This window comes from Fusarium phalaenopsidis (genome assembly GCF_050370095.1).
Source record: "Fusarium phalaenopsidis strain FUZ10S chromosome Unknown contig_32332, whole genome shotgun sequence".
Classification (NCBI taxonomy): Eukaryota; Fungi; Ascomycota; class Sordariomycetes; order Hypocreales; family Nectriaceae; genus Fusarium; species Fusarium phalaenopsidis.
The window spans coordinates 2,173,630-2,198,971 of NW_028145391.1; the positions used below are offsets into that span (position 1 = coordinate 2,173,630).

At 53.9% G+C, this 25,342-nt stretch overlaps 6 protein-coding genes across 6 annotated transcripts; 5 read left to right on the forward strand and 1 right to left on the reverse strand.

Moving 5' to 3' along the window:
- Nucleotides 1-5,364: 5,364 nt before the first annotated feature.
- LRP88_13670 (uncharacterized protein) lies at nucleotides 5,365-6,023 on the forward strand (the record flags this gene model as incomplete). Its single annotated transcript, XM_083250028.1, has 2 exons — nucleotides 5,365-5,565; nucleotides 5,700-6,023. The coding sequence occupies 2 exons, from the start codon at nucleotides 5,365-5,367 to the stop codon at nucleotides 6,021-6,023; spliced, it is 525 nt and encodes a 174-aa protein (XP_083094362.1).
- A 1,255-nt stretch (nucleotides 6,024-7,278) lies between these two features.
- On the forward strand, nucleotides 7,279-8,990 carry LRP88_13671 (uncharacterized protein; the record flags this gene model as incomplete). The annotated part of the gene is made up of 3 exons (XM_083250029.1): nucleotides 7,279-7,464; nucleotides 7,519-8,771; nucleotides 8,825-8,990. The coding sequence occupies 3 exons, from the start codon at nucleotides 7,279-7,281 to the stop codon at nucleotides 8,988-8,990; spliced, it is 1,605 nt and encodes a 534-aa protein (XP_083094363.1).
- A 526-nt stretch (nucleotides 8,991-9,516) lies between these two features.
- LRP88_13672 (uncharacterized protein) lies at nucleotides 9,517-10,273 on the reverse strand (the record flags this gene model as incomplete). Its single annotated transcript, XM_083250030.1, has 3 exons — nucleotides 9,517-10,045; nucleotides 10,103-10,146; nucleotides 10,199-10,273. The coding sequence occupies 3 exons, from the start codon at nucleotides 10,271-10,273 to the stop codon at nucleotides 9,517-9,519; spliced, it is 648 nt and encodes a 215-aa protein (XP_083094364.1).
- Nucleotides 10,274-10,525: 252 nt separating this feature from the next.
- LRP88_13673 (ATP-dependent RNA helicase DBP10) lies at nucleotides 10,526-13,273 on the forward strand (the record flags this gene model as incomplete). Its single annotated transcript, XM_083250031.1, has 2 exons — nucleotides 10,526-10,796; nucleotides 10,845-13,273. 2 exons carry the CDS (start codon nucleotides 10,526-10,528, stop codon nucleotides 13,271-13,273), a joined length of 2,700 nt encoding a protein of 899 aa, XP_083094365.1.
- Nucleotides 13,274-17,533: 4,260 nt separating this feature from the next.
- Nucleotides 17,534-18,784, forward strand: LRP88_13674 (glycoside hydrolase; the record flags this gene model as incomplete). Its single annotated transcript, XM_083250032.1, has 2 exons — nucleotides 17,534-17,975; nucleotides 18,027-18,784. The coding sequence occupies 2 exons, from the start codon at nucleotides 17,534-17,536 to the stop codon at nucleotides 18,782-18,784; spliced, it is 1,200 nt and encodes a 399-aa protein (XP_083094366.1).
- An 836-nt stretch (nucleotides 18,785-19,620) lies between these two features.
- Nucleotides 19,621-23,370, forward strand: LRP88_13675 (tubulin folding cofactor D C terminal-domain-containing protein; the record flags this gene model as incomplete). The annotated part of the gene is made up of 3 exons (XM_083250033.1): nucleotides 19,621-19,782; nucleotides 19,835-22,620; nucleotides 22,674-23,370. 3 exons carry the CDS (start codon nucleotides 19,621-19,623, stop codon nucleotides 23,368-23,370), a joined length of 3,645 nt encoding a protein of 1,214 aa, XP_083094367.1.
- Between the last annotated feature and the right edge of the window lie 1,972 nt (nucleotides 23,371-25,342).

The window sequence follows — 25,342 nt, forward strand, 5'->3', positions numbered from 1 at the left end:
TGTCCAATCCGAACCTCGACAATCGACAAGCCTCTGCCCTTTTCGTACCAAGGCCTTGCCCTCCTGGTAAAGCGCCCGTCCGCCCTCCACTTGATCCTCCACCCTCGCCTCTCCATTGCTCCACCTTCGCCTCTCCACCCTAACTCCTTTTGCTCCGACAATGTGCTTCGTCTTGCGCGCGCACGCTCGCTCACGCCTCTCGCTGGCTACCACCTCCAACCATCAACCCTCCATTCCGTCTCCGCTCGTGACTAGCGTCGCCTCGTTCACGCCCTGGCCTGGATGTCCGCCCGGCCTCCGATCATTGTCGCCCTGATCTTGACGATTTGGCCCATGCTCCCGCAGCAGGCAACCTCGATATTGGCATCTGTGGATAGAGCAGCATCTCGAGTACGACAAAGCTGAACAGAAAAGGGCCGTCCAGACTCGGTAGTCGGCCGGGGGGTCTGCGGACCCATGACCGGGGAGGGGATGCCGGCAGGGGTGTAGCGCTTTGTCAAAGACTCTTTTGCTCGCCGTGGCCGGGCATCCATGATCCTTCCCTGACGATTTGGTTGTGCACTCATGGCTCGACGCCTAGACCTCCCACGGTCGACGGTTCCATGTTGCTGCATGGAGACCAGCAGGGAAACCCGATGCCGGGTTCTTCCTCAAGGCACCGCACCGCACCATGGAGCCCTGAAGCTGCGCTGTGCTGCGCCCAAGAGTATGTACTTGATCCGTAATGCTCATGGTCCCGTTGGTGGCTGATGGCAGTTGGTATGTTCACTCTGAGACATTCGCATGGGGGTCAGCCAACTGTTGGTTCTTCGCGATGTGGGTTGTGCTGGTGTTGACCGTGCTGGTCGTTGGACCTGCCTGCCATCTTTCAGCTCGATGCACCATGTCCTTGATATACACCACACGACAGGATGGATCGTCTACAAGCAGACCAGTCTGTGCTCGCTCCCGCCGCCGCGGGCAACCGTTGTTGATGGATGACGCCTCGAGCTTCTTCTTGACCGGCTGGTCAGGCTACGATGGGGCTAATGTCGTTCCCTCGCTCACGGGCCACCTCGACCTGGCGCTGTCACGTCGCCGCACAGCACCGGCCCTTGCGTGATGGGCTGCTAGTCAGCGGCCCGCTCTAGGCTGGCTGCTGGCTTTTCATCAGCATCAGCAGCTCGTTGCCCGTGGCATGAGCAGTGGCGTGCCCATCTGTACCCTCCTCCCGGGTCCTCGGGGTGGAGACGCGGCATACGGACGGACCACATACGGACTCCTGGGATTGTTGATGACGCCGGCGCCTCCACGGAGACGGATGCATCTAGTAATACGTTCGGGACTGAGCCAAGGCGTTCATCTAGCCCCTTGAAATGCCATTTGGCATGAGCCGGGTTCATCGGCAATCTGGCGCTTGGTCGTGTGCCTAAGTGCCCGAAGAGAGAGCCCTGGACAAAGCAAGCAAACCAAACATGGATCTATCAAAGCAACTGTAAATGACCACCGCCTGGGCACGCCGGTACCGGTACTGGGGACTGAGACATCCACCACATGAGCGGTTCGCCATGCGTGATGATGCTCCATGGCAGCGAGCCGCCACCGTACCTCGAGGTCTTTGCGCTCAACAGGACAGAATACGGCTGGTTGCAGCCATTAGGTATCATGCAAATGCGTGATCCATATGTCGGCACCGCAACCCCAGGTCAAGGCCCTGCATTTATTAACCAGGTGTGGTAGCATGCCATGCCTCCCAGCGTCCCCTCGGTCATCGGTGTGGGTTTGTCGATCGCTGATCTGCACCAAGACTCAGAAAGGGCATCTGGCAATGCTTCGCCGAGCAAGGCTGGAACAATGCTCCATCCAAGCTGAAGTGGATTGCGGTGAACGATATCGGAACCGCCGTGCTCTTCGAGAAAATCTTGCGATGGCACATCCTGGCCCGGCTTACTTCGGATTGTTCAAAGTTGGACGCACTTGCTGAGGACCTGTCATTGTGCTCCGAGGGATCTCGATAGTCGGACGTCAGCGCAGCACACAATGGAGCCAAGCCAATATCGAGATCTTGGACGAACGAATCGCATCCGCGATTGACAACTGGGCAGTGGCTAATTGGATCCAGGCGTGCCGTCGGCCTCTGATATGGCCCTCGGGCTTTCTGTTACGAGAGGGATTCGAGAGAATGAGGCTGTCGTCCATCAAGCTGGAACTGGAGCAACCGCCACGACAGCCAAGGCTCCAGGCGGCTGAGTTAGTGGGGTGCTGGCTGAAGCTTGGGCGGCCAGGGTGCGCCATTTTCTCCAACGCCCAACGCTCACGCGGTTTGCCAAGGCCCAGCGGCATGGTTAACGAAGAGGAGACTGCAAGGGATTGGCACTTCTGACGAGCATGTTCCCCTGGACCCTGCAAATAGAGAGTTTCAACTGACATGGGGCATAGGACTGACCTCCACGATGATCTGATGGTCCGGCTGGCAACCAGAGAGCTGGAACGCCAACTTGTCAACCAAGTTAGATGACAGGCTACCGAAGTCTGCCCGTCGAGACCGAGATCGGTCGACCTGCTGTTCGGTAACTATTATGGCTGCACTAACTAACATAGTCAGGCCAGCCCAATCAATCTCATTTGCTGCTAGTCTTGTTTCGAGACAGCCCATTAAACCGCTGACCCAGCGGTTCCATCGAAGGCCCAGAGAAACCAGGCATGAGTGGATGCAGAGATGGTGGGATTTCAGAGCTCACTACCCTTTCATCGCCTTAGTGCCAGCAGGTCGCTGCTAGAGTGGCCCCCCCCAGATTCTCGCTTCTCCACAGCGGCCGGCACGTTTGGCTGGGAATGTTGAATTACGATGTACCCAGACAGCCCTGCTGAACGCTGCGTCTCTCGCGTCTGCAGCTATTTCTTAGGCACGCAGGACCATTATAATCCGAAGAACCCTGATTTGCTGCCTCCTGGGGCCAGCAGTTGGGTCGTAGCACCCCTTTCGACAGAATCCTTATCTGCTGGAGATTGATTGGGCCCCTGATATCATATACACACAGACTGAGATTTTGTCGGCTCATCGAAATAGTCATACCGACGTAATGAACCCAAGGCTTGGATTCTGGGGTCTAGGGTCTGGGGTCTGGGGAACATGGCAATCAGTCACTCGCTACCGCCTCCTTCGCATGCACGTTGCGTGTCTGCCCGCGGCAAAGCACATGGTGCCATGACCCCCGTGACGAATTTCCCACTTGGACGTTGGACATGTTTCGAGTGGAGGGATCGCCATGTTGTTCGTTGATGAGGGACGATGTTATCCCTGCATGAACCGGTGGCATGCTAAAATCTCCGTCAGCAGTGGTCCACCGGTTGACTTGTACCTACATCGAGATGAGGCTGGAGAAAGCCTCATCGTCGAGTTGAGATTACGAGCACACTTGTGAGCCGTTACCCAATCGGCGCAGGAGATGCCCTCGCAATGTGCCGAATGTCGACTGATGGGCCGGCGGCCATCTATGCATCGAGCGAGTTGCAGTAGCGTGTCTGTATCCCAGCATGCAGAGGCTTGACCAGACTCCTCGGTGGCCTGGATAGTAAGGTGTTTAGGCAAGGTTGGCGACCCAACCATCGGGTGGAAATGCGGCACTGGAGGATTAGGGCGTTACCGGAGAGAAGCCAGCGAAGGACGAACTCGAGTCTCAGACGCCGGCAAAGTAATCAACGGCGTGCTACGGTTCATGATTTGTCGAAGCATGGCCTTGAAGAAGCAATTCTCCAAAGCCACATGGTTTGGACAAGATGCAGGTCGACGAAAAGGAAATGCGCTTTGGGGCGCCCCGTCCCGTCGGATCAGTGGTGGAGAATTGGGCCCTGGATCTTCATCCAAGTGCTGGGCGCAGCTGAGATTGGCGGCGATCCAGAGGAGGCTAAGATGACGAAGCGTGGGAAAAGCTCAAGGCCGCGCTTTGCGAACGAGTTAACAAAAGATGGATCGGAGATATCACATAGCGATTCCTTGGCCTCGGCCTCCCGACCCACACGGCAATGAAGCTTTGCAGCGTGGGGATCGTGGGGGTTATTGTTGGAGGAGATCCACCAGAGAGTGGGAGGCCATGTTGGGATGAAACTTGGAGCGTGTTGTCAGTCACATGGAGGTCTCGTGATGGGAGTTGGAGACATCCATATCCATGCGTTGATGAAGAGTGCTTATTCATCTGCGCCCTCTTTTTTGATTCCATGCCGGAATTTCGAGTCCTCCTCACGCTCCCTCGTTCTCCCGCTCCGAAAGCCCCGAGCTTTGCTGGCTCTCTGTTGCCTGCATCGTCTCAGACGCAAGTCCCTGGACCCTGGAAAACAAGTGACCGCGGTAGCTTGCCTTGGAGAGCATGAACAGACAGCAATGAACCAACGTCTTTGCACCTCACGAGCCTCTGCAGATTCAGAGCGCATGGCAAATACGAGATGGAATTCTTGGCTCACAATTTCATGTCTCATCTCATCCCATGGAGCAGCATGTATCGAATTCTTGAACAGAGATTCAAGAATGCCTCACTTCGACATTGTTCATGAGGGGCAGAAAGAAAGCCGTTCAGGTGATTGAAGTGGCTAGGAACAGATGGTGCAGTCAGTCCCTGGCAGCGGCAGTACAGACGCCGTCGCTCCGTATTCCCGCCCGGGCGGCCACATGACGAGGAACAGTTTCTCCATCTACTTATTTTTCGACGTCGCCTGTTCGGTTCTTGACGCCTCCCAATAAGAACGAGAAAAGGAACCGTCCTCCTTTCCACGCCTCCCCGAGGCTAGATGGATGCAAGACTCTTTCATCTAGCCCTGCAGAATGGCTTTCACTGTCGACAAAGGCCGGAATAGGGGCGATCTGCGCCAGAAAGCAAAGAGAAGCGCCCCTTTGGCAGCTTCCACGGGCTTGTCCGACGGTTGGACCACCGGGCCGGACCCTTCTTTTTTTTTCTGGTGCCGCTTCTGGACCCCAAATTCCTTCTGTCCCTTTAACCGTTTCTGGTCTTCTGGGTGAATTATGGACGAAGTGGAAGATGGCACGAGGGAGCGTGGGAGCGAAGTGGCCCCACTCATGCTCTTAACTCTGGCCTCTGGCTGGTGAGATTTTCTCTTCCAGATGCTGTGACGTCGGAGCTTGGTGCGGGCGGTGGGCGGTAGGCGATCAATCCAGCACGCGCCCCAGATCCCCGAAAATTGCCCATACCCACGCCCTCGCTCACGGTCACGCCCCCCGACGCCGGCCACTTCTCCTCCTCCTTCTCCTCCCACAAACCGTCGATCGAAGCTGTACTGCTATGTGACCGTCTGCTCTCTGCGATCTATTTGTCTGCTGTCTAGCACGAGTCCTACACATTTACGCACACATCAGCGCAGCTAGCCTTCATCATGCCTCCAGCAAAATCCTCGCGAAACCACGACGACTCCAAGGCCGACGGCCCCAATTCCAAGGAAAAGGGCGGCAACGGCCACTACTCGACCAAGATGCGTCGGGGCGCCAGCCAGCAGAATCACTCTCATCTGCGCGAAGTTACAAACGCTGCTGCCATTCCTCCTCCTCAGCCTGCTGCTGAGCCTTCTCCTCCTAGTGTTGGTCACCCCTCTCCGTCCTCGCACCATGATCCTCTCCGTCTGTCTCATGGAGCCCCTCCCTGAGCCCTCACACCCGGCTCCCCTCGTGTCTATTAATTATCATGGAACTGACTCGTTTTCTTCTCTTACAGCTACAATGGGCCACCTTCGAGCGAGATATCCTTCATGCTTACCGTCGCGAGCATCGCCTCAACACCCCGAGCTCCTTCTCGAACCCCTACCGTCAATGGATTCTCTCGCAGCCGAACGGAATTGGCCTCCATTCCCCAACCATGGTTCGACGTCAGCAAGCTCGTCGCCAGAGCAAGGACAAGCTTGCTCTGGCCGTGCGCAAGCATTTTAACGGAATGGGTGTGCAAGAGAACGACGTGATCGTCGACTTTATTTACAAGATTCGTCACGACACCACCCGCATCTCGAAGCCGTACTCGACCCCGACGGCCACGACGAAATAAGGTATTTTTTTCATGCAGGGCTTTTACAAGCAAGGGACGGACAAATTGGAACGGAGTTTTTAGGCGTTGGGCCATGGCATCACCAAGCGCAGTCGCTTTGGGACGACTTTTGATTTTTTACGCAAAGCTGCATAGGCAGACAGGCACGTTTGCATTGGTCGCATGCGCAGGTTATAGATGGGTATTGCGGTTTTGAATTACATCAGATACCATAACGAGCTGGAACAGAGTTTCTTTTTTTTTATGCCTTCATGCTACAGTCTTCCCCCTGAGTCTCTCGTACGTATTCGCTCTTAGAGAAAGTGCACACGGTAATTGTGTTTTCGAGAGCAAAATGGTGTTGTGGGCGCTTAGTGTCCGAGGCGCCCAGATCCCTGAGCTGACCGGTTGCGCCTGACGACCGCACACACCAACAAATACCGGATCTAATGCGTGCCATCTTGCTTTGGAAGTAGACAAATGGATGTTGACCGAGGACCTTGATCAACTCGCAGAGGTCATTCTGTAGGCCACTTCTTGAAGACCTTAAAGTAGGGAGCCTTGATCGCTGGCTACAGCTGGTCCCAGCGCTGGCCAGTGGCCACCAGCATCGGGACCGGCGCCTTGCACTTGAATCATGTTCTTACGTGGTATAATAGAGAACATGAGCCAAGCAAAAATATTGGTTCGTAAATAGTAGACCCGTTTACTCAGATGTGAATCAATTCCACTGAATATTGAGACACCTCTACCAAGAGCCGCTCGGCTTGTGACGGTGCGAATACCTCGGGGTAGTTTCGGCATAAGTTTCTTGATTGTTCAGCATGGCCGATATCGTCACCCGCTGGAAGATCGTCAGTTGTAGAATGACTGCGCTTGGAGATAGATCAAGCAGCGCAAATAGTGTTTCTGCTTGCAATATTTCCTACCTCGCCTCCTCTAGTATTTATTGATGCGAAAGTTGAAAATCCTCCATCGGCTTTGCATCGGCATTTCCCCTGTTCCTGAATTCAATCGCCTCTCAGCCAATAACTAGCCGACCTTACAAAGCAGGTGATCCGGCGTCGGCCCTATGACGAAGTTTGGTGGATGTCTGAGGCACCAAAAGCTCGGCTCAAGCCCGGTTGGGAGAAGCCTCGAACTTCAAAGATTTTTGAGGAAGCACGGCGAAGCTATTCCTAGGTACTAGTTTGCCTTGTAATGTTTCCCCGTTTTCTTATTTCTGCTCCTCGATATTTTCTTCGTTTTCGGGGCAGATGAATCACTGTGGTACAAGATGAATCCCTGCCTTCTATCAAAGGCCGCCGCTCCCGCGCGCGCTGCCCTGGCGCAAAGCCATCTCTGCACCTCCAAGATCCAGTGCTTAAGCAAAGGCGCACAGTTGCATACCGCGGCATTGCGCATCGGTTCCCGGGACCGGTCATCCTTCAAGAGAGATACCCGAGTCCCCTCGACCAAGCGGGTGAGTAATTCCCCTCAATGGATCAGCCCGGCATTTCTGATCTTGTGTAAATAGTTGTTCCACGCCACAAACCCGGTCCAGCAAAAGGATCCCTACCAGGCCCTCGGAGTCAGCAAAAGCGCATCCGCCGCCGAGATTAAGAAGGCATACTATGGCCTAGCAAAGAAATATCACCCTGATACGAATAAGGACCCCACCGCAAAGGACAAGTTCGCCGAGATCCAGTCCTCATACGAAATCCTCTCCGATCCTAAGAAGCGTGAGCAATATGATCAATTCGGTGCCGCCGGCTTCGACCCCAACGCAGGAGGGGCTCCCGGAGGTGATCCCTTCGGTGGTGCTGGAGGTTTCTCTGGTTTCGGCGGCTTCGGCGGACAAGGAGGATTTGGTGGTTTTGGAGCACAGGGAGGGTTCGGTGGTGGGGTCAACTTTGAGGATATCTTTTCGGCATTTACTGGACAACAAGGATTCGGCCGCCGTGGACGACAGCAAGCTTATCAACAAGAGATCCTGGTCGGCGAAAATATTGAGGTCCAAGCCAGCATCACCTTTATGGAGGCCGCCAAGGGCACCAGCAAGACCATCTCCCTCACACCACTCAGCACATGCGGAACATGTACAGGCAGCGGCATGAAGCCCGGCGCCTCACGAGGTGCTTGCAAGGCTTGCAATGGAACAGGAACCCGGGTTCACTTTATGCAGGGAGGTTTCCAGATGGCGTCTACCTGCGGAACCTGCGAAGGCACCGGCTCGACTATCCCCAGAGGCTCCGAATGCCGAACATGTTCAGGAAATGGTGTGGTGAGGGAGAAGAAGACGATTACCGTGGATATCCCAGCTGGAATTGAGGACGGCATGCGACTCCGCGTCGACGGAGCTGGCGACGCTCCCGCTACCGGCCGAACCGCCGACCCCAATGTTCGCGCCCAGAAGGGAGACCTATATGTCTTTGTCCGTGTCGCCAAGGACCCCAAGTTCCGTCGAGAAGGATCGAATATTCTTTATACCGCCAACATCCCTCTCACAACCGCTCTGCTGGGTGGCCAAGTGGAGATTCCGACGCTGGATGGCTCAGTTAATGTCAAGGTCTCTACCGGTACCAACACCGGTGACAAGATGACCCTGACGGGCATGGGCATGAAGCGCCTTGGTTCTCGACGTGGTGGCAGTGGCGACCTCAAGGTCGAATACCGAGTCACCATGCCCAAGTACTTGAGCGCCAACCAGCGGACGATTGTGGAAATGCTCGCAGACGAGATGGGAGATAAGACGGCCAAGCGTGTGATGAACGTCGGCTCTTCTGCAAGGTGAGTGTCCCCGCTGCAGGGAAGCCGTCGTCGACCTGCTAACCATACCCAAGTGTTGACCCCAACAACCCCGACTCGCACAAGAATGAGGGCTTCCTCAAGTCGATGTGGCACACGCTGACCAACAACCCGGCGCACCAAGAGGAACTTGGCAAGGGCACCGAGGGTGAGAAAAAGGAGGACCCGAACAAGAAGTCGGATGGCAGCAGCTCGAGGTAATGAATGGCCTGTATCATATGAATTGGAAGACCACGACATACTAGATGGGGAGCGCATTTGCTGGTGTTAAAAAGGTTGATATTATTTGTGTATGGCGTCGGCGGAGGTCACGACAAAACCCGACGACTCGTCTATGTAGATCTGCCAGATCTGTTGTATACCAATCCTGTAGTATAGAAAGAGGGGGCTCAAAGCTCCATCGGAGGCCACTCCCCTCATGAAATTGTAGTCGCATGACTGAAGGACAAGACCGTGGTCCTCTGGTTGCTTTGAGTGAATGCTACGCGAACATGGACATGTCATTCCACGATATGTAGAACCCGAGACATCACGTTGACAGCTTCATACTCACCTTGGAGACCGTAACAAACCTCTTTGAGTGGGACGAGGAGCATGGCCTGTTGGCGGATCTTGTCTGACTTGATTAGAGTCCAAACCGTTGTATATCATCATTTAACTCACATACCAGGCATCCATCGCATAGTTGTCCGCGTAAAACTCCATTGCAAAACCCCTTTCATCGCCCTCAGCCGATGGGCTTGAGCTTCTTCTTCTTCTTCTTTTCACCCCCAGATTGCCCTTTCTGAAATTGTCGCCAGCTGCTGATCCGCTCATCCCGGGTGGCCTCCCAGTCCTGCTCGTGCTGGCGCTTCCGCTTGCGGTCCTCTATCTCGGCGTCGGCGCGGCGCTGTTCGCGGCCCTCCTCCTGCAGCTGGGCCTTCATCTGACGTCGACGCCGGTGCTCGTTGTCGATGAGTACCTCGCGCGACTTGTCGCGCCACATGCGACGGAACTCGTCCGTCTTGAGTTCTTCGCTGTCCACCGTCCACTTGTTCTCGCGAATGAGGAGCATGCGCGCGTCTGCGATGGCCTCGTCTAGCCGTGCGCGATGCTTCTCATCCATAAGCTCTGTCTGTGCCTTCTTGAGTCGGTCGAAGGCGTCGGGCGCTAATGGGTTCTTTGTCTTGTCGGGATGGATGAGTAGCGACTTCTTGCGGTAACAGATTTTGATATCTGAGTCGGGGACACCAGGCTGGAGATCTAATACAGCGTAGCTATGTCATGGTCAGCCTAATTGCGTATCAATAGTCATGCATCAGGCCAGCACTTACGCGTCGAGTCGAAACGCCTTCAAAATTCGGTCTATCTCTGCATCCTGGAGCTGGATTAGCGGTGGTCATGATGTCGATGCGCCTCTCGCAGCGAACCTTGTCAAACTCCTTGGCCTCAGCCTCAAGGGCATCGAGAGCATCCTTGTCTTCTTTTGAGTCTTTGCCGGCCATTTCGATACCAAGATGTCTGATGCGATGTAGTATTTGTGGTTGAAAGAGTGAAAGGAAAGAACAATGGGAATGGGAATGTAGGTCAGCTTGAGTGTTGGTTGCGGCAGGCGAAGCCGGAGGGAAGGGACCCACTTACCCCACGAGATAAGATAAGGCACCCAGAAAAAAATATTGGCTGGTCGACATTGAAGCTCTCACCATCCGCTAACACTTGAACAACCTCTACAACATTGCTTCTTAAGGCGCGTCAACATGCCACGCCGCGGAGCCTCACCAACCCCTTCAGAGGGAGAGGTTGATATCCTCGGATCCCTCTACCCCGGCGACGGAGACGGCGACAATGGTACCAACGGCAACGACGCTGGCCTTGATCTCGATTTTGACGGTCTCTTGAACGGCCCCGAACCTGGCAATGATGACGGCGACGAGGCCTTTATCGCCCTGCAGCAGGCGGCTTCCTTTCGAAAAGCTTCCAATCTTAAGGGAAGGACGGTGAAGAAGGGTGGAGGCTTTCAGGCGATGGGTAGGAGTTTTGCGCGTCAACTGCAAGCTATGTACTAATCTTTCCCAGGTCTGAACAGCAATCTTCTAAAGGCCATTACACGAAAAGGATTCTCGGTCCCAACTCCGATTCAGCGAAAATCAATCCCCTTGATCCTCGACAGGAAAGACCTGGTGGGCATGGCGAGGACAGGTTCCGGAAAGACTGCCGCCTTTGTGATACCTATGATCGAGCGATTGCGCGCCCACAGCGCCAGATTCGGAACGCGAGCCCTTATTCTCTCACCGTCTCGAGAGCTTGCGATCCAGACCTTGAAGGTTGTCAAGGAGTTCGGCCGTGGAACCGACTTGAAAAGTGTTCTGCTGGTCGGTGGTGACAGTCTCGAGGAGCAGTTTGGGTACATGGCCGCCAATCCTGACATTGTGATCGCTACACCTGGTCGATTCCTTCACCTCAAGGTCGAGATGTCGCTGGATCTCTCTTCGATTCAATATGTCGTGTTCGATGAAGCCGATCGCTTGTTCGAGATGGGTTTCGCTGCCCAGCTTACCGAGATTCTCCACGCCCTGCCCCCTTCGAGACAAAGTCTGCTGTTCTCGGCGACGCTGCCCGCATCTTTGGTTGAATTTGCGCGCGCCGGCTTGCAGGACCCCAGCCTTGTGCGACTAGATGCTGAGACCAAGGTTTCCCCCGACCTTGAAAGCGCCTTCTTCTCCGTCAAGGGTGCTGAAAAGGAGGGCTCTCTATTGCACATTCTTCACGATGTGATCAAGATGCCGGTTGGACTTCCAGAGGGCGCAAAGGAGAAGGAATCTGAAAAGGGGTCCAAGAAGAGGAAACGAGGACCCGAAGGTGGCAGCGGCAAGCCAACGGAACACTCCACAATCATTTTCACAGCGACCAAGCATCACGTCGAGTATCTGGCAAATCTCCTTATTGAGGCAGGCTTTGCGGTTTCCTACGTTTACGGATCTCTCGACCAAGTTGCCAGACGTATGCAGGTTGAAGACTTCCGACGAGGAAAGACAAACATCTTGGTTGTCACTGATGTTGCGGCGCGTGGTATTGATATCCCGGTGCTTGCCAACGTCATCAACTTTGATTTCCCTCCTCAGCCCAAGGTCTTTGTTCATCGAGTTGGTCGAACTGCCCGAGCGGGTCAGCGTGGTTGGAGTTACAGTCTCGTGAGAGATACCGACGCTCCCTACCTGTTGGATCTGCAACTATTTTTAGGCAAGAAGCTGGTCATTGGTCAAGAGAACACGAGCCCATCGTTTGCCGATGATGTGGTTGTGGGAGCATTGAAGCGAGACTCGGTAGAGACTCACGTGGAATGGTTCAACAAGGTTCTCCACGAGAACGATGATGTTTCTGCACTGCGGGCAGTTGCTGGAAAGGCAGAGAAGTTGTATCTAAAGACAAGGAACTCGGCTGCTAGCCAAAGTGCGAAACGAGCAAGGGAGTTGGTTGGATCCCAGGGATGGACGCAGCTCCATCCCCTCTTTGGCGAGGATGTGGACGGAGCAGAACAAGCGCGAGCCGATATGCTGGCAAGAATCAGTGGTTTCAGACCCCAGGAGACAATCTTCGAGGTTGGCCACCGCGACAAGTCAACGACGGAAGCTGCCGAGGTTATGAAGCAGCTGCGCAAGAGGATTACACCCAGAAAGCGACAGGAGAAGAAGGACGAGGAGGACGACTTTGAGGGTCTGGACGATGTACCATCTGGCGCACAGATGGATGTCGACTCTGACGAAGAGGAAGAGGAAGAGGTTGATATGGAGGACGATGAGGAGGATTCGGATGACGATTTGGAGGTGACCGTCTCCAACAATAATTCCAAGAAGGGACAGACGGATTGGCGAGACTCGGAGGTCTTCATGTCATACACGCCACGGACATTCAACGCCGCCGAGGAGCGCGGATACGGTGTCCAGTCTGGTGGTCAGGGCTCAAGCTTCGTTGAAGCAGCCCGTGACGTGACCATGGACCTGACCAACGATGAGAGCGCCAAGGCGTTTGGAGCACCAACTCGGGCCAAGATGAGATGGGACAAGAAGTCCAAGAAGTACGTGTCACGCGAGAACGACGACGACGGCTCCAAGGGCGCCAAGATGATCCGCGGCGAGAGCGGCGTCAAGATCGCGGCCAGCTTCCAGAGCGGCCGCTTCGACAAGTGGAAGCGCGCCAACCGCATGGGCAAGCTCCCGCACGTCGGCGAGGTCGAGCGCACCGGCGGCAACACGGTCGCCCAGCTCCCCTCGGGTCCCCGGTACAAGCACAAGCAGGAGAAGGCGCCCAAGGAGGCCGACAAACACCGCGACGACTACCGCGTGCGCAAGAAGCGGGTCGACGAGGCGAGGGAGAAGCGCATTGGAAGATTCCGCGACGGTATGGGCAGCAAGAAGGAGCTCAAGGGCCGCGACGACATTCGCAAGGCGAGACAGGAGAAGGAGAGGAAGAGGGCCAAGAATGCTCGGCCGTCGAGGAGGAAGTAGTAGTTGCGAGCGTGGTGCTCCAGCGGCGAGGTTGTGGTTGCCTGTGCATGGCGTTTATTGGTTCACATGTAGAGAAAATCATGACATTATTTCGAGACCGAGCTCAATCAAGATATGTTGGATGTCACCTTGTTTCCTTCCAACCACCTCTGATGCATCATTGAAGGGAAACGCTCCCCATTTCCGACACATGTGTACTCTCCTTTTCTTCAAGTGCCTCGTGGAGGTCTCAAGGTTCCGACCATAACATGCAGAACCTCACCAACAGCAGGACCAACCCCCGACGCAGACCAGCCGCTCTTCAGTCAGCACTAGATGGGCTTCCCACAGTCTCCATCACCAACAACACAACATCCCATCCTCTCGAACTTCTCCAAGGGCGAAATTCGTCGTTCAGCAAGGGAAATATTACACGATCCTCACGTAAGTAGTAGGTGCCTTGAGCTCATTACTTCTCTGATGGAGATACTAGATGTGGAATCCACTTGCGCACCTCACCAACTCTTCTTTTCTCAACGACCAACGAGGTCCGCACAAGAAGCAGAGCATGTTCAACAAGCAATCCCGGAGCCCCCGCCCTCATGTCTCCAATACCAAGAAGGATTGTATCACTTCGATCTATTCGGTGTTAAACTTGGCGTTTTGAACAGATCGAGGTGAACCGAACCCATCCGCAATAACCACCAAGACAAACCCGGCTGCGAAGAACACCGAGAAGCCAAACCTGCTGGTGAAGAGCGCCGAGATAAGCCGTGTGGTGAAGAAACAGCATCACATGGCCAAATTACAACGTGAGTACCCACCATGAGCACTTCTCCCTCTACTAACTCCGGCAGTAGAGGTTGCCCGAAACTAAGGAGGGTTGACTCCGGCTCAGGCTATAAAGCCCCTCTGCCTCGGAATCGATGGTTATCCCCTCGGGAGTGGGCAATGAATGCGAATTTGAATATCCATGGTCACGTCGCTGCAGAAAGACGGGCGGTGGTTAGGTACTAGATCCATGTTAATCATAGTTAATCTACTTCTAGGGTTCCACGGTTCAAATAGAAGGAGAGTGCAAACCCGGGCTTATCGATACCGCCACTCCTGGGTGCATTTCTCCATCTCAACTGACTATACCAGTACAATTCGCAAGAGCAAAGAACACGCTTCACCTGGCTCCAGCGTTCTTGAGCTCTACTTGCTCCCATCCATTGAAACCCGATATTGCAACACTTGGCAGCCGGTATTGTCAATCAGCCCGCTGAAATAATCTTGTGTGAGAAGCCTTGTGTAGCCTCCTTTGGCCAGCACGCTCATGTCACTCCTGCACGACACAACGTGGCTGTTCCGTATATTCGTGTAGGGTGGTGATCATGGCGATATAGACTGTCGGACGCAAGTTGTCGGTGATGAGGGATTGGGATATGGGAAATTGTTGGTACATGGCAATAAGACGAAAGAACGATTGAAATGTGATGGCTCATAAAATGCCCCAACTTCTGCAAGTACCCATCATAGATTGTCTAGAGAATGTGCGCTGGTCATGGAGGATAAAGAGTGGAGGACTTGCAGAATGGGGTGGATCTGTGACACCAACATTCATGGCTCCATTACCTGTTCGATGACCATGTGTCTCCGTGTAAAAAGACTTGGAAGATTTTATATCATGGTGAGTTTAAGATTGTATCTGCTTGAGGTTATTTTTATTTTACTTTAGGTTGACTTTACCCTAACAAGACAAACAGATATTGATGAGGGTTGCTGAGGATAGACTCCTATCCATCTTGAGAGATTCCTGGATTCAGTGGAACAACTGAGGTGCTCAAGCTCCAGCGTAGTAACATCAATACCCAGGTACCTCCCTGCACAACACATGCCGTGCTCCATCAACGAGATCTTTATTAGGGCTAGCTCCGCCTGGTTTGTTTCGGAGAAAAAGACAGGGACCGAAGGGACGCTCGAGCGTGGGTCGATTTAAACGCCTGTACGGCTGGCTGCCGTCCTAAATGCGGAACATACATGATCAGTGCTTGCTTCTGTTGAGAGGGCCTCGGCCTTCAAAGAAGCTCGTGGGTTCTCTGTAGTGTGATTCACTTATAGGTAGAGAACGGTAGATGGAGCTTTGACTACCTCAGCTGGATTTCAACATGAAACGTACAAAATCCTCTCAGTGACAGCTGGCACCCGCTCACTGCCTCTTGAAAGTGAGCTGCGCGACCTTGAAAGATCCATCTGCCTCCCCAAAATTCTCTGATCCATGCGATGCGTTGGATGCTTGTACCTCTGGAAAGATGGTCCGCTGGGAGATCGGCACGGGGACCTCCGTGGCATGGACTGCTACGACTGTGTAATTACACAAGACTATGCAGAAAGTTCCATTGTTCGATCATGTCACAGAGCGCTTGTTCGGGGATGTTGTCTGGCCAGGGTCAAGGCATTCTAGCGCCCGTCAGGTTGGCGCTGAATATAGCAGCACTTTGGCCAAGTCTGAGCGGGAAATCCCCAGGGCTGCTCGGGGCGCTTGGATGACCCTCCCGAGGCCAAGGCCTCTTGCCGATTTGAACCCCAAAGGCCGTGCTTCTCGCCATACTATTCGTAGGTGCAAGGTTGATGTTGGAGTGTCAGGTTTATCAGTGACCGCCGCCATGGCCCTCTCGCAACTTCAAGCCAACATGCCAAGATAAAGAAAGAGGGTACAATGAAGGGGCGGCCAAGTTATGTTTTCGTACTAGCAAAGTACCCGGGCAGGAAGGTCCAGTTTCCATATCTTGATGGCTAACTCAGTAAGCCCTCAACGAGAACTCGACTCTTCAGGATTGATCACACCGTCTTTTCCAAATCCTTCATCCTCCTGGGCTGTACTCTTCTCATACCAAGGTATAGAAATTAACAGAGAGAGTATTGCAGATTTACAAGAAAGCCTGCCTGTCCAGCCACGAAGAGTCTGACGTGATGCGATCAGCAAGGCAACTCGACCTCACCAACACTGCCATGCTGACCAACGAGGCTTTTCACATCTGAGTTGGCAATGAAAACGCAGGATGGGATGATTCCGAAGCATGTCAAAGGGTATAGCACAGTCGCGATAAGAGATGCCGTCGGAGGTTTGGGCGAATGGCGCATAAGGATGCTCAAGCTTGAAACACCAGACCCTGGCTCCGAGCCAAGACCATTCCATTGACAGCGCAACAACAGGAAGAGGTGATGCCAATGCGACATGGTTCACACACACACTCGCTGCGCATGACGTCTGAAAATTCGGTCTGCATGGGTTTGCTCCGGGCGTGATACCCGAGATCCTCCCCCAAGAGACAACGCATCGCCTGGAGGTTTCAATCTATGCACAAGAGGAGATCTTGGGCTTGCTTCCATGAGTCTCGACCCAAAGGATCTACCATGGAGAATGTCCCCGTGTTCTTAAAGAAACATAGCAAGGAACCGTTGAGTTGCAAAGCACCTCGACCTTGATCATGTACCTGTGTATCAGGTTCAGCAAACGGCTCGCGCAGAAGCTGAAAGCACGTGGCGACGAGTGGCACAGCGCCCGGCAAGGTAACGCCGACGAGATGGATGAATGCGATAGAGGAGCATCAACCTGTGCCCTGAGGCTCTACGTGGGAGGACAGGGGACCGGATGGAGAAGCATGGGCATCACAGGGGTTGCATAGGGTCCACATGGCAAAAATAGCTGCAGCTTCTCACTGCACGTAGCGCCAGGGGCCATCCATTTCTTCACTAACACCGGGCCTCGCCAAGCACGGCCAATGCCCAGGTCCTCGGCACCTCTTGAGTGTTAGCATGACAGCTCAATCTCTCTCTGAAACATCACAGCCGCCCCATCACAAGTCAACGACCAGCTTCTCGGCGTCACATCTTCACCATCAGCCGCCGCTTCTCCAATCACCGTTCCGCGCCCGGCTCCGAAAGTGTCCACCTGCTCCACCGGCATCATGGTACATCCGCCACCCCTTGTTGGGGATGCTTAGGTTGTGCTCCCTCTTGCTCCTATCTCCATGGTTCTGTGTTGGCGGCCGGACAGCTCAATAATGCAAGTCATCGGGAACCCGGCGTGGGTCTTAACATGGAGACATCCACTTGGCTGGGCGGGCAAGAGTTGGGCTTGTATATAGTCTCCTTGGTTGTCCTGTCTTTTCAACAGTCATCATCGTGATTAACCCATCGAGCCCTGGGCCGAGTATATCAAGGCCACTTTCTCCCTATTCTTTCTCCCCAAACATTGCTCATTAGCGGCTTCCTTCACTTGTGCCTATCTACAAGATGCTTCACGGCTTTTCTTGGGGAGGGCTCGTCGCCCGAGCAAGTCTCCTTGCCTCATCCACAACCCATCTCGGAGCTCGAGAGGTTGATACATACACCGAGAAAGCCTCCATCGCTATTCAGAGGCTAAACGACGACTGGTACAACGCTGCCACCGGAATCTGGGATGGCGCGTGGTGGAATAGCGGGAGTGCCATGGCAACACTCGCCGATTTCACGATGCTGAGGCTAGATGTGGCCAATCAGCTCAACCTTGGAGGAATTATGAGGACTACCTTTAATAATGCCCAAAAAACACAGGTGAAAACCCTCAAAACAATGACCAACGGGCTGGTTTTCTCCACATACTGCATCGATTCCGACTCGGGCTGCATGGCCAAGCGGGACTTTCTGGGCAAGCGAGGCTTTGATGATTTCATCAATGAATTTTATGATGATGAAGGTAAGTTTACCAGGCGGTGTTGGAGGGTATAAGACTAATGAGACAAAACAGGTTGGTGGGCGCTGGCTTGGATTCGGTGTCACGACGCCGCGGGCGATGCCGACTTCCTGGAAGCGGCAATTGACCTTTTTAATGACATGGGAACGGGCGCGGGTACACCCTGCGGCGGTGGCATTTACTGGAACAAAGACCGGAAATATGTCAACGCCATAGCCAACGAGCTGTATCTTTCCGTTGCCGCCTCTCTGGCGAGGCGAGTCCCTGGCAACACCACTTATCTGGAGATTGCCAAGAAGCAGTGGAAATGGTTCGAGGCCAGCGGCATGATCAACAAGAACGGTCTTATTAATGATGGCCTGAACGGTTGCAAGAACAACGGCCTTCAGACATGGAGTTACAACCAGGGCGTCATCCTCGGTGGACTCGTCGAGCTTGCACTAGCGACTGGCGACGGGGCTCTGATTGAGAAGGCGCATCGAATCGCATACGCAGCCATCAAGGAACTTACCAACGACGCCGGCATCCTCATCGAGACCGACGACTGTGAGCTCAAGGACGGCCATTGTGGTCGAGATGGGCAACAGTTCAAGGGCATCTTTATTCGAAACATCCACTATCTTCACAAGGTCTCGCCAAAAGACCTGTATCGCAGGCTGATCATTAAGAATGCAGACTCGATATGGAAGAACAACCGGAATAAGCGTAACCAGCTGGGTGTCGCTTGGACAGGTCCATACGTCGATGCCACAGGGCCTTCACACAGCAGTGCCTTGGACGTTCTCGTGGCGGCTATTGGAGTGGCTCAGTGAGAGATTCATGACTGATAATATGATGGATGGGATATGGGTTATGGGTTATGGGAGTTTTTTTGATACCCTTGATAATGATGAATTTAATGTTCTTGTCCGCCTTTTCAGAAAGGAGCTACTCCAACGTGTGTACCCACAGCTAACCGCTCCTACAACGGCGTCACGTGCAACCGCAACTGTTAATGTGAACGCGGTGCAATGATACTGGATTTTACATGAAGACCTGCGTGACTCGTCTTGGGTTATAGAGGTCTTGGAGACTCATTGCCCTCTTGGAGGTAAGTACAGGATACATCAACATCCTTGTGATCGTTGAGGATACTCCGATTTCGGGAGGATGTTTGAAGTCTGAATTTTTCTCATATGAGGGCTAATGTTCTCATTGAAATACATCATGATAACGAATAATGATCTTGGTATGCTAACAAAGAGATATCATGAAAGGCAACAGTTCTGATGGCAATGCAAAATTTGGAGGCCTGGTGTTAGAGCTGGTGTCCCGGGTAGCTACAGTGTTGACCTCTATATACACTGTACAATCAACCACAACCTTATGAATAGTGGCTCGTTGCATTCTTAAATGTCATTAATATTTCACACGAAACAAAGCTTCTCAAAGCCTGTGCTGTTCAATGCAGATTTGCTGAGATAACAGGTTGAACCAGATTGCCTGCTGAACAGCTGTCAATCATCACGCCTTGGACCCGCTTCTCCAGCATCACATTTACCTTGGTGCCTAGAAGCTCCAACTCAGTCATGAACACATCCTGAGCTGCACACACTCTCACAACCACAGAGGACACACAAACTCGCCCCTTTGCGGCGTAGATACGAAAATGGACGAACCAGAGGCTGACATCAAGCTGCAGAAGATCTCGGCCGATCTTCTCAGCGACTTTGACCGCTCCCTGCCCCATTTTCTCTGGAAGCCGGATGGCCACGGCGGCACTCGAGTCCGCTCGCGGGTGCGCGCAAAGGAGACGTTCCGTCTGACCTCAGCTGTAAGACTATTCTATCAGTGATTGAAACTTGTCTGACCATTCTATACAGCTTCTGGACCCCTTCCAGGAACTTCCTCAGTTGCTGGATCCGTATCTGCCCAAGTGGATTCCCCTCCTCGCCGAGGCGTTCCTCAAGCATCTGCAGACACGCCACCGTGGAAAGACGCTCTCGTCTCGCTCCAAGCTGTTGGTCTCTGTAGAGTTTGCAATCTGCAAGATTCTGTATACTTTCTGCAAGATTCGTGGCGAAAAGGTCATTGTCCGCTTCCTCAACGTTGAGGCCAAGTACCTTGAACTGCTGCTCCTCGCCATCGAGGAGTCGGAGCAGGCCTCGACAGATGAGGATTCTCTTGGGAAGTGGTCATGGGAGGAGCGCTATGTTGTTCTCCTGTGGCTTTCCCACCTTCTTCTGGCGCCCTTCGATCTTTCAACCATCTCATCAGTTGACTTGCAAGATATCACGGCACCGGAAATCCCGGGTATGGTTTGGCCTGACAACCTTCCCGCTATTACTGTCCGGATGATCCCTCTGGCCATCAAGTACATCGGTACACCAGGAAAGGAGAGAGATGCTGCAAAGGCTCTCCTGGTTAGGATGGCTACGCGGCGCGACATGCAGCAACTTGGAGTTTTGGAAAGTCTCGTCAACTGGTCCCTGGCATCTCTACGCCTGCAGAAGGACCGGTCTCCGCAGACAACTTACTTTTACCTCGGAATCCTGTCTTTTCTTGCTGGAGTGCTACGGTCATCGTCAGATACTTCCGACATGAACCCCTACTTGTCGTCCATCTTCTATGCTATTCACTCTATAGCCACCGGCGAAAACGAGCTCTCGAAAACCATAGTTTCCTTTGCCCTGGCAAGGAAAATGATCCTTAAGGTCATCCGATCCGTTGTCGTGCTTCTGCTCCGTCAGACACCCCAGGACATGGCTAGCACCGAGATCACGGAGACGGCAATTGGGTATTTCCTCGACTGCGTAGCTGACAACGACACACCAGTGAGATTCGCAGCGAGCAAGTCTCTGAGCATTATCACTTTGAAGCTGGATCCCGAAATGGCCTCTCAAGTCGTTGAAGCCGTTCTTGAATCACTTAATCGAAACGTTCTCTGGACCAGACCAGCGGGAGGCAAGCCAGTCAGAGACCTCTCTGCCGTCAACAACCTTGAATGGCATGGCCTTATGCTTACACTTTCTCACCTACTCTACCGACGATCCCCACCAGCTGAACAACTCTCGGACATTGTCCATGCCCTTCTTCTGGGTCTATCTTTCGAGCAGAGGAGCATGTCTGGTGGTAGTATCGGCGCCAACGTGCGGGACGCAGCATGTTTCGGTATCTGGGCACTCGCCCGCAGATATGCGACTGATGAGCTCCTCGCAATCCCGACCCAGTCTGTCTTTGCCGCCAAGGCGCACCCTGCCACAAGCTCAATCCTTCAAGTCCTCGGAACTGAGCTTGTAGTAACTGCGTCTCTGGACCCTGCTGGAAATATCAGACGCGGTGCATCAGCAGCTTTGCAAGAGCTGATCGGAAGACATCCGGATACAGTGGATCAGGGCATCTGGGTCGTCCAAGCTGTTGATTACCACGCTGTTGCACGACGATCAAGGGCTGTCGAGGAGGTGGCCGTCAATGCGACTAGGTTGTCCAACCAGTATGGCGAGGCCATCATTGATACTCTGCTCGGATGGAGAGGAATCGGTGACCTCGACGCCCTTTCCAGACGTGTTTCTGGCACCGCATTCGGCGTTCTAACCTTTGAGCTATCTGATACTAAGTCCGATGACACCCTTGCTCGCTTCAGGGATTCAATCCAGCTTCTCACTGACCGTCTCAAGACCCTTCAAGTTCGTCAAGTTGAAGAGCGTCATGGTCTCTTACTGTGCTTCGCTGCAGTCTTGGACAAGTTTCCCGCCTTGGCCGCCTCAGGCACAGTGAATCTTGACTCGTCACTGATTCATCAAATTCTCTCGACAGTTTCGACCATGTTGGAGGAACTGCAGTCGACGGCTTACCGCAAGCCAGAGCTACTAGCTGAAGCTGCCAGTCGTCTCGTTGTCTCGACGCTGCCGATCCTTCAGGTGGCACTTCTGGGCATCAAGTCAGAAGAAGCTCTCCGCCCTGGCCAAGAACTACTTCATCCCGATAACTCGTCTAGTTATCTGAGCCTTGTTTCTGCCCTCGACTCGCTCGACAGCACCGCGGATGAACACGTATTGCGGCTCGCCTCCTCACTACGATCCATTATTCCAACTTGGCTCAACCGCAATGAGCAAGAAACTGTTGAACCCGCCGCTGCTGCATCTCTTGTTCTTCTGATATTCAGCGGCCCAACAGAGCGCAAGGCGATCCTGGATGAGTGGGCTGAGACGGTCAAGCACCGCCCTACAAGCCGTACTACAGTGCATGGCAATGGCTACTTCCATGCCCTCACCATCGCGCAGCCATTAGCCGAGCTGTCCGAGGATGTCGCCTCCAAGGCACTACTGGAGCGTTGGGAGTGGGACACAGAGGTCGAATCGAGGGTCGCTATCCTGCAGAGCCTCACACAGAGCCGCGTTCTGCGAGATAAGCCCATGATTTTCCTCGATCTGATCGCCGCGGGACTCAATGATTACACAACCAATGCCCGGGGAGATGTTGGCTCACATGTCCGTGTTCAAGCTCTGAAAGCAGTTAGGGCTCTATGGTCCAACCTGGACGGGGTAGTTGAATGGACAGGGGATTCTGTTAGGTCCCTCTTCTTCAGTACTCTTCGCCTCTCTGCGGAGAAGCTTGACCGCGTTCGTCCAGAAGCCCAGGCCGCCATTGCACTTGTTCTCAAAGAAGGGTATGTTGATGAAGGGAGATGGTCTCTACAGCAGTCTACTAACACCGTTCTAGTGATGCTACGAAATTCCGCGAACTCACATTCTCTTCAAAGACTTACTTTCAGAACCTTCTGAACCTTCACGTCGGAGACCGTCTTCGACCCCTTCTTCACGATGTAGCTGAGGCAGACCCAAGCGCATGGATGACTGAGCTCATGGCTGGGTTCGTTACATCGGCCGATACGGGTAATGAGGACTTGGTCATCGCCAGCCGAGCCGCACTCTGCGACTTCTGCGAGGCTAGTCAGGAGAATCTCGAACTCGTCTGCCAGGCGCTGCTTCAGAATCTCAAGACCCGTCAGGGGCAGGACAGGGTCATTGTGCCGACCCTCGAGATCACTGCATTCTTATTCCATGTGAAGCTCTTCCAGGGCAGTGCCGTCAATTTTCGCAGTCTTTGCCTGCAGACACAAAAGGCTGGCTACAAGACAGGTAACGTGCGCAAGCTCGAGGCGTGCATCAGGGTCTACAGCGGCGTCGCATCCATGGGTGACCATGAGGGTGCCGAGACAGGCGTGCAGGAGGCTAGGAAACGGCTGGGTGCACTGTTGTATCATCCCTGGCCCAAAGTCAGGAGCATGGTGGTGGATGGGCTCTGGGGTCTCGTTGGGGATGAGGAAGAGGCTGGCGAGAGGCTGAAGGGTGTGGACTGGGGCCGGGCTGGAAAGGAGCAGATCAAGACGGCCGTGGAAGAGCTGCGGTTGGTCTAGCGTGCTTGTAGATCATGGCCCGGCATGGCAGCTGAGGGTTTTGTTGAACAAGTCGAAGGACATCTGCATTGCAGCAACACAACGCATACTATGGTTCCTGATCGACCCGCCTTGACGGGGGTAGAAGATCACAGCTGCCGCTGGAAATCCGGTATCTACCGATCGCAACAGTGACGTCCAACAAGTGTCAGCCTCGCACGGTTGACGGGTTGTAAGGGTCTATGAGACGCTGTGTCCGAGAGAGGAAGGTGAGTGATACAACGACAGCCACACGAATCTGCAAGTAAGCCTAAACGTGACGATGATCATCGGGCTTGGACAGGGTGACAGGACATCCAGTGATGACGGATATGTTGGACGGTGGCTTGTGTGGAGATTGGGGTAGAGCGAAGCCACGAGGCCGCTAACCAAGCCAGACTGATATCGACGACTTGTCAACACTTGTTGGGAATCGGGTTGTGGGCGTTTGTTCGTCTCTCTCCTGAAGCTGATCGAGTCAGTCAAGGCGTCCCGGTATCGGGCCCATGGCAATCTGGTTTGAGTTTTTCGTCGTGTTTCTAGTCATGTTCTAGCCAAGCCCGTCCAAGCCATCTGCTGCTCCATCGCTTCGCTAGTGTGTTGCATGACAAGCTAATTATCCCTGGGCGACCGTTGCGCACGCAATAAGGTGGCGGCCATGATCAAGAGGACGCGGGGAGGGAAAGTTTGTAGAAGCCCAGCTGCCAAGCTAGGCAAAGGCATGAATCATGTCGTGGGGGACGGTGGCATGCGCCAGGCGAGATGGCGAGGCAATGCGAAAAGACCTGTTTATCTGCTACGGATCGCTCGGCTGAGCTGAGAAGCCAGAGCAGGGTAAAAGCTTCCGGAGGCTGAGATGGCGCTGGTCTAGAAAGCTTCCAGATGCTGAATCTCGTCGAGCTAGTGGATAGAATGGTAACCCAGTCGCCAGGCCTATCATGATGGCGAAACCTCCATCCAGCCTTCAATAATATTCAGAGTTAAGGGGTCGCCAGTGCTCCCCACCTCGCGTCCGCTGGCCAATGAATGAATGCCTATGAGAGCAGCAAAATGGCAACGAGCCTTGAATTCAAGCCTTGACCAGAAGGCGGTCACCAACTGACATGGTCGAATTGCCGGCATCGTAGACCACCATGCAGAGGCGTGGCAGACCAGGGCGCAATACTCCGGAGAGAATTGTGCAACAGGGAGCAGACAAGGTGGAATTCGCTAGCTATGTGCCTGGCTCTTTTGGGGACCGTAGACGCGCCGAAGGTAGCAAGGGCATGTGGCTGATGGGATGAGACGGGACATGGCCATCACGAGTACGCGCATGCCCCTCCTCTGCCTCGGCTGGGGCTTGGGGAGGCGGCACAACGAGACGAGGCAGAATGAATACGTGAACGAGCCGGTGATACGTGTTACAAAGACACCCTGCGTCGCAGTCCCAGGTGTTTGGTGCAAAGGCCTAGCGAACATGGAACGGAGAGTATGAGCCTGAGCGCAAACTGGGCGCGTGCTGTGAACGGAATCGGGCCGCGCAGCGATCCCCTCGAATTCGTTTGGAGGGTAAATTCCAGGGCTGAGGGCATCACCCGTGTATCGAAGTACGGAGCACTGGAAAGCCTGAACTCTGTTAATCGACAAGGCCAGCACACGAGCACGGCTTCTCGGCCAGTAGCTGGAGGGCTTGGCACGGGTAGAGATTGGAGCTGTGGCAGGTCTGATATGACCCCCTGACTTGATATCAGACAAAAACCACACCTGGGATCATTGCTGGGAGTCGCATCGCTGTGCTTGGTTTCTTGATCAAACGGTAATAGCTCTCTGCGCTGCGGGCGCCAGTCGACGGGAACGATGGAGACAGAAGCACAAGCGCAGTCCAGGCACAGACAGGCCGCAGGTGAATCGCCATCAGGTGCAGCCCAGGGAATCCACCCAAGAGATAGGACAGATGCGCGCATCGTGAGGTGTG